Raw genomic sequence first — 8535 nt, forward strand, 5'->3', positions numbered from 1 at the left:
AAAGTGCAAAACGCACAAAATCACAAATCAGAAAGGAAAAATCGGGAACCAACCACGCCATCTGGTTTTCCCTGGCGGGAGCGCTCCGCGCGCGACACTTGTCACGCGCGGAGCGCTCCCGAACCGTTCGTTAACTAGTTGCTCCCCATAACTGCAAGGATTATCTCAAAAGAAGAAAAAAATAGCTGCAAGGCCGTGGCTGCTTCGTGGCTCGGTCCTTCAGGGCCAGATTCTCTAAAAATAGCAGCCCTTCAGGGCCCGGGGGCCACCAACCGCGGGAGACCCAAGCGCGCGTTGCCACAAGGGCCCATGGCCGGAGGGAATCGCGCCGCGACGACGCGCCCGGTGCGGTGTCGCCGGCGCGCGAGGGAGAGACCACACGCGTCGTCCGACGCCGACCCCGACCACGGCGTCGCGTCGCGTCGCGTCGCGTCACGCACCCACCGCCACCGACGCGGCACACGGCGTTGCCCTGGGAGCTTTTTCTCGTTGAAATCTCTGGTCTCCGCCCTGTCGCCTTCCCCTCGATTAATTTGGCCCGTCGCTCGGTCGTGCGGCTACCACCTCACCTCGCCTCGCCTCGCCTCGCCTCAGAGTGTGCTGCGTCAGCCAGCCGGAGCCGGGCACGCGCAAAAGTCGAAAGCTCCTCTCCTCCCGTCTTCCGGCAGCGATCTTGGCCTGTGATGCACCACTACTAGCCCCGAAGAACGACAAGCTATATCATGCGTCCGCGGGTGGAAGATCCGGCCTCCCCGCTCTGAGGCGCGGCCCAGGTACTCGATGGAATTCCCCCGCGATCGATGTGCCTTCTTCCCTTTGACACCAAGCCTGGAGGAGCTGCTACCTCGCACCCTTCTTAATCTGATACGACAGTGCAGATTGCGTGTGGTTTGGCCTGCCTGCCTGCTTGCTTGCTTGCTTTCCATGGTTAATTTTCCGTCTGCTTGCTAGGTGCGATCGTACTAACATGTTCACTTATCGTTTGCGCTGCACGCTCGTCTCGTCGATGCTTTGGTTTCCTGCGGCATTTTGAGGTCAATTCTGAGCCATCATCGTTGGGTTCAAGTGTCCTAGAGTAGATGGAGTGTTGCTATCGTAATTAATCACGCCTAATGCAGTGCATGAATACAGGCCTTGATTTGTGCTTACATGTTTGCAGTCTGCCGCATGTCCGCCTGAATTTAGCCAAGTATATTCTTTCGTGGTGAAAGTGACAGCTCTATAAGCCTAGTATAAAGTTTAGTTATTATTCGTTTGTTGCCTTGTCTTGCATGTGTTTTTTGACTTCCTCTACATCTTTCCCTTCAAAAAGGTTGGTAATTGAAATTTGGAGACTGGCTGCACAAGTAGTATCAATTATAGCACCTCACACGAAACACCCAAGATCAGATTATACAATACAGGATCAGGATCTTGAAAACAGTAGTTCACTCTCTGAAAGGGCCTGACATCTATGTTTATCTTCTGTATCTGCCTGCGTGTGTTAAATTTTACTGTACTGCAATTTTGCAATATGATGTTTATGTTAAGTCGCTTGCTTCTTGGACTTATTTTTGCTTCGGTTGTGTGTACAAATGTATATGCTCCCACCAAGGTTCTCTCAGACATTCTATCATAATAACACTGAATTGCATCTGAACACTTTTAGCACTTCCAGTATTTTCAAGGGGCATAATAATCTCTCTTGAGAGATGATTTGCATCTCAATTTTCTGATCTTTTTCTACATGTTTTCATGGGTTTTCAACTTTTATGCAGCCCTGTCCCAAGGGGTGCTTTAATGCTCCGGTCGTACCTAATTCAGAAGGTCAGAATATCTTGGCTCCCATCCTTCCAATCGGTAAGCTAATTTTCTCAGACATAATTCCGACAACTTTCTTGCATTCTACTACCAGACACATAGTTGCTCTGCTTTGGACATCTACTCTGGTACCCATAGTTGAGCTGAGCATGTCTGTTGGGCTTTCAAATCATGACCTTCCAAGCATATTGATGTAACTGAGGTACAGCGCTACACATCAACCAGGATCGATGTGGACTAGTGCATTTATATGTTACGACTGGTTGTTGCGCTGGAAAATCAGTGTCCAGCTGTACTTTTGAGATGTACTTAGCTTCATATCAACCACCAGTTGGGATAGATCTTCTCACTCTAGTGCTCCACTGTGATTTAAACAGACTGAAAACTGAAAGGGGTGACAATAAGTAAAACCTTTTCTGTCGGCAACTAGTCAGATACACGCTGTTCGGTATTTGAAATATATGCTGTCTTTAGGCTCTTAGCTACTTAATTTGAACTATGCAAGACCTTTTGGATGAAAACAAAATCTGGTCTCTTTTAAGAGCTGAAGGGAACCGTTCTACCTTTAACATAAAATCTGTATGCCAATCCACTAACGAAAGAGAAGTATTACATATATATAGGATACTGAAGTGGCACAAATACAAGCAAAAAGAATTGGTTGGAGGATTTAGGAGCTTCCTGTACGGCATCATTTTCAATAAGCTCTACTGATAGCTATGTTAGCTGTTGCGCTATCGCTGTTGCCATAATTCTTCCATGGATTCGTCTTTAATCTTACCATACTTCTAAGTGTAGGAAGTGCCATCTGTGGCCGATAGCCTTTTGTTTGTCAAGATCCTCACCTCATCAGTTTCCGACAGGTCACACCTTCAAGGGCATTCGCTTTCGCAGTTGCCGTGACTGGAAAAGAACAAAGGAAGTTTGAACCTGATCTTCTGAGGATTGTTGCTGCTTCTCCGCGAGGGAACATTGATTTCCTTCAGGATCGGGTACGTAACATGTTTTCGAGGGAGTATAATTGCGATCGAATTCTGTCGTTGGCTGCTCTAGATTGATCTTCTTCTTTCATTACTCACATACTTTTTATATTGCTCCAAGAAATTAATCAATCATCATGAACACCCAGGACAAATTAAGAATAGTGTTAAAAGTGGAACCAGATTTAGAAATGCGCACCAGCAGGGCCTCATTATTAAGTCTGAAACTACTCGGTGTTCTTTGGCAGAGCCTATGATCATGCGCCACCTTTTAGGGAGTATGATCTTTAGCTTCGTTGCTATGATGGCTGGCCGCACTAAAAAGCATCAGGGAGGGAAAGCACACACTAATTATTATTACTAATACAAATGGGCCAAAGTAAGCAGAGACACACGCGTGCGCGTGTTTAAACAATCAATGATAACTTCGTTTATAAAACTGAAAAAAAATCGTTTTATATGACGAGGCGGGGGCATCGGCAACCGACAGCGCCTCCGTGTTCTCTGCCCAACCGAAGAGATTACAAAAATACCAAGTATACGATAATAAAGCTAATTAAGCTCGTCCTGAATAATGTCCAAGTGGTGAAGTGGATGGTCCTTCGCTCTGACTAGAAACTTTGCGGTATGGTCGTACCAGCAGCCGCTGCAGGAGGAGGCACAGCGAAGGGAAGGGAGGTGGCGGTGGGGCTCCTCATTACGGCCTTTTCCCTAGCAGCACAGCCCACTCCAGCAGGGGAAAGCAAAGGAGCGGCACGCCATCGCCATGGCAGAGGAGAAGAAGAAGCACAAGCACATCAAGCACAAGGAGAAGAAGGACAAGGTCGGCGGCGCGGCGGCGGCGGCGGAGGCGAGCTTCAAGCCGTGCGGCGACGTGAAGGGCATCCGCTTCGGCGGGCAGTTCATCGTCAAGTCGTTCACGGTGCGTCGCGCGTCGCCGCTGGAGCTGCTCCGGCTGCTGGACATCCCGCCGTCGTTCCTGAGCGAGCTGCAGAGCCTGCCGTTCCCGTCCACCACCGCCTACATGCCCACCAGCTTCACCATCCTGGCGCACCAGGCGTGGCACACGCTCACGCTCGGCCTGGGCACCAAGAAGTCCAAGGTGGTGCTCTTCGTGTTCGAGTCGGAGGTCATGAAGGCGGCCGTGGACCAGCTGTGGCCGGCCATGATCCCGCTCGGGGACGTGAACAAGAAGCTCATCCGCGGCCTCACCGGCAGCGAGATGGCGCGCTTCAAGTTCAGGAAGGGGTGCCTCACCATCTACGTCTACGCCGTGCGCCGGCTGGGTGCCGCCGGCTTCGTGCGCGCCGACGACCTCCGGAGGATACTGCAGGCCGTGGTGGAGCTCAAGGACTTCTTGGACCACACCGCCATGCTCGCCATGCCCAGCCAGAGGAGCATCACCTTGCAGTCCCGGGGCACCGTGGCCCAATGATCCTCCCTCCGATCGATGGCCTCTTGCTCGATCCATTTCTGCAGTGCAGGTACTGTTATTATTGGCTCGCAATTCGCAAAGAAATGTCTGATTCTTTTGGGTTGGATTAGTTTGTTCGTTCACTGTCGGTGTTCCCCTCCCCTGCCGGGAGCTGTATAGATCTATATATGTCGAGCAAAATCTTTGAAACAGATTAAGCATAGAGATTTTCCCAAAGGAAAGGATCTTACTCCACTTTTAGTATACTCCTGCCTCTGAAATTATCCTTCATCAATGAAGAAGCCATCTGTTCTGTTCATTGAGAGGCATTTTCATGTAGCATTGTACAGCACGTGCTGCCACAGCTCTTTTTGTACAGTTTCTGGAAATTGCTGTGCACACGGTCCTTTGTGTTCCTCCATGCACTCATTGTTTCACAAATCTAGAATGAATTTTTTGTATGAGATTGTAAACCACATGCTGGTGTTTTTTTTAACTTCTTCTGGAAAAACTCTGTTGTTATTGGAGATTGGAGTTTATCCAGAAGTCCAGATTCGAGAGAGGAAAGTGAAGGGTGCAGAATCAGAGAGAAAGTGGGTGCTGCTTATCTGCTGCTTACGTGGCAGGCAACCATCTCGTGTAGTATTGGTGGGTAGGTAGTGAGGATGAATATATGCTCTGTTTTTCACCTGTGACGTGAGGGAGCGAACTCTGCTTCGTGCCCATATGTGGCGCTGGCCGAGGCAGATCCACAGAGGTAGTCCTGCTTGGACTGGAATAGTACATACTAAGACCAATGGCACTGCGAGTCTTGACCAGGAGTTCATGCTTCACACCGTGGATGGGTACTCGGTTTCACACTTTGAGAAAATATACTAGACCAGACCCATGAGGACAGAGGACAGATGCATGTGCGTCATCATGGTCGTGTTGTAGCAGTTAAAAGTTTGTTGGGCATCCAGGACACTCCCGAAACAGTTGAGTGACACGATCGGTATTTAAGTGGTTGAGCGACGAGCAGCGGTGCATGGGCCACCCGCCACCACGCCTTGCCCATAAAATCATTAAGAAGCAAAGCCAACCTCATGATATCACTTAGCAGGTTTAGAGAAATGCTTGATCGGCGTCGTGACCTGAATAAATGTCGCTCTGTACGTAGCGCCGTCCTTTGACAGTTCGTGTTGCGCAGTGCTCGTACCGATGGACGGCGCCGTGTTTGGCCAAGCAGAGAATTAAGGGCTAGATTAGTGCTAAGATGCCCGGCTGATAGTATGGCGCTCTTTGCGATGATAAAACAAGAAACGAGTGCGAGAGTGGGGACGATTACCTGCCTGCCTGTGTGCTAGCTCTCGCCTTTAAACAGCCGTGTCCTTGTTGATGGCTCCTGCAATTATATGCCGCCGGGGCCCGACCCGAGAGCTGCCGGTCGGAGCAAGGAAATGCAGATCGAGAGTACTACTCCCTCCGTTCGGAATTACTTGTCGCAGAAATGGATGTATCTAGACGTATTTTAGTTCTAGATACATCCATTTCTGAGACAAGTAATTCCGAACGGAGGGAGTAGTATTTATGTACGCAGCTCATGTGGCGGGCGGTTGTCATGTTCCACTTCTCATCTTCGCCAGGGCCAGGGGGACGAGGCTCCCCTGACGTACTGCAGGGCGCAGTTGGGCCACTGACAGGTGGGCCAAGGGCCAGGGACACCTCGCTGGTCCTTGGATGGCAACGAGCTCTGATTTTTTTGCAAGATCCATGACGTGGCGATTGATTAGTTCAAAGGATTTCCAAGGCCAAAGCGTAAGATTTGCGTTCTAACCCTTCTACAATAGGGTCGGATGGTTTTTCGAGCACATGATTGCGTATGGGGTTTGCACGGGCTAAATGATGGATTACAACTTAGCTGGATGATTTCCTGAACAAATCAGTCGGGTCGCGGGCCGTCGGATCATTCCTCTCGCAGTCGTTGGATCCGTCGCACGCTATCCCTTGGATTCGGTCAACGATGTCACGCAGGTCGTCGCCTCTCTCATCGTAGCCGCAGGAGCACCCGAAGCACGTCGTCGTGGGTAGCAGGAGCCGCACCTCCTCGCCGGCAGTGCACCGATGCTCCATTGCCGGCCGCCAGCGATGGTACACTACAACGCAGACACCTGTCGCGGTGGTGCTTCATCGCAGCACCCTCGACCGCGAGTGACGTTTCACTCCAGCGCAAAAGACGATGCGGCGGAGTTGGGCTACACTAGGTGCAATAGCTGCAATATAAAATTTTCCCTACGCGCAGATCAAACAGAAACATGATACGAAGATGGATCACGGGTCGTTACCAGAGTAGGAGCATAGCGTCTTCACAATTGTCTCCCCTTCGTCGATCTCCCACGTAGCCGATCGGATACCAGGAACAGGTTCGTCGCAAGTGTACCGCCTCTAACGGTATCCGCACGTGCAGGAGGAACGTCGTGCAGCGGATTGCTAGGTTTGATCAGACAACCAGCGACGAGTGCAGGTGGCTAGTTGCAACACATGCAAAGACCTAATGACGGTGCTGTTGGAGATAGCCCTATAAGCAATCATGTACGATGATATTTCTAATGTGTTTATGAATAAAGATAGTCCTTGGATGTTATCAATGATGTGTATCAACATGTACGTGACTTGTTTGTGGGACTATGCATTGTATGATGACTGTCCTAAAAGGTACCTAGTTGAAAGGGTTGTGTGGACACGCAACCGACTAGACTAGCGTATGACACGGTGGATGGCTCGGTCTCACTAGCCATGGAGCATTGGATGCTAACCGGATAATATGGACTCGGAAGGATCTGGTCGATCTGACATAGTTGGATCCGAGTCGAGATAAGGTCTGAGTTGGACAGACCCAGCTATGAGACGCAGCGATATGTCATATGTGACTCTCTAATACAACATACGTTCTATGTCCTAAGACCTGAGCTGGTGCATGCACTCGGGATGGTGACAGACTTGCTTTGGGCCGACGAAACGCTACTCCGTGACTAGGTAGTTACAAAGGTTGGTTTCGGGCTTGTCCAAACCTATGCTGCAAGACATGGTCGAGCAAGATGGGATTTGCCCCTCCGATCAGGAGAGATATACTTTGGGCACCTCATATGATCCGACCAAGATAAGCATGGCCATGCGAATAGAATTATGAGATAACCCAATTTGTGGTTGGTATCACTGGAGCGAGAAAGAGGTCGGGCTAGCACAAGGATGACATACTCGCCTTGAGTCCGACAAAATATATCATGTGGAAAAAGGAACAGAAGTGTGATGTACAGGTTCGCCTAACCAGCTTCATCAGACACTCGGAGTCGGCACGCTTTGCTAGAGGCCGCTACCTACTAGCCGAGCCGGATGTGATCTGACTCGCGACCAAGTGAATGAGAACCTAAGGGGTCACGCGCTTGAGGGAAGAAACCTGAGAGGCAGATCCGACTCCACGAGTCAGGTCTGATCCTACTCGAACTCGGATGCGGCCGAACAGACTTTGGGCTTTAGGATCCATGCGAGGCCTAAGTGTTGAGCCCGCAGCTGATGCTTGTATAAAGTGGAGGTATGGCACACTCATTTGGTTGATCACTTTGGCGCTACCACTAGGGCTTTGCATGTGTTGCGAATAGCCACCTCCACTCGCTGTGGACTGTGTGATCGGGACCTAGCAGTCCGCCGCATGGTGTTTGTCCTACACGTGCGAATACCATTAGAGGCGGTGCACTTGCGCTGCTCTGGCGAACCTGTATGAGTGTACGTAGGATTAGACGACTGGCTGTTCGAGGGAGATCGGACAAGGAGGAGAGTAATGATCCGTGATCCATCTCCCGTAGCATGTTCCTGTTTGTTCTGCGTGTAGGAAAATTTTAAATTTGCAGTCGACACACCCTACCCTAGATCCCAATAGGTGCCTGTGACGCCCGGGTAATCATGCTACAGTAATTCCACGCTAATGATGCCACGTCCCCTCGGTTACTGTTATTACTCTTGCGATGGTTCAAAAACGGTTTGAATTCAAATTTAAAATCAAGTCAAACAGTTAAAGTTTTCAAAAGTCAAAACTAAAATGTTCTAAATGTAACAAATAATTCATAAGTAATGTTGGTGGAGGAACCACATTTTTATAAAATGTCTAAATGCATTCAATTAATTAAAACTGTCGGTAAAACAAATAAATAAATGTGTTGGTATTTTATAAAATACTAAACTATATTATTTGGGGGTTAAACCTTTTTGTGGCAGAGGTATAATTAGTGTTACTATTTAAGATACAACTTTTATATTTTATAAAACAAAAATAAAAGAAAACTGAAAAGAAATAGAATAAAAAAA

The 8535-nt window shown here is 49.1% G+C and overlaps 1 protein-coding gene across 2 annotated transcripts; it reads left to right on the plus strand.

Annotated features, from left to right (window-relative positions):
* Positions 1-401: 401 nt before the first annotated feature.
* Positions 402-4529, plus strand: LOC119347373. 2 transcript variants are annotated; one of them, XM_037616162.1, is made up of 4 exons: positions 402-773; positions 1758-1839; positions 2664-2792; positions 3421-4529. In XM_037616162.1, the coding sequence occupies exon 4, from the start codon at positions 3547-3549 to the stop codon at positions 4213-4215; it is 669 nt and encodes a 222-aa protein (XP_037472059.1). In that variant the 5' UTR covers positions 402-773; positions 1758-1839; positions 2664-2792; positions 3421-3546; the 3' UTR covers positions 4216-4529. The 2 variants fall into 2 exon arrangements, with proteins under 2 accessions (XP_037472059.1, XP_037472055.1); XM_037616158.1 differs by having other exon boundaries at positions 403-773; positions 3424-4529.
* Positions 4530-8535: the final 4006 nt, after the last annotated feature.

The sequence above is a fragment of the Triticum dicoccoides genome, chromosome 1B, assembly GCF_002162155.2.
Source record: "Triticum dicoccoides isolate Atlit2015 ecotype Zavitan chromosome 1B, WEW_v2.0, whole genome shotgun sequence".
NCBI lineage: Eukaryota > Viridiplantae > Streptophyta > Magnoliopsida > Poales > Poaceae > Triticum > Triticum dicoccoides.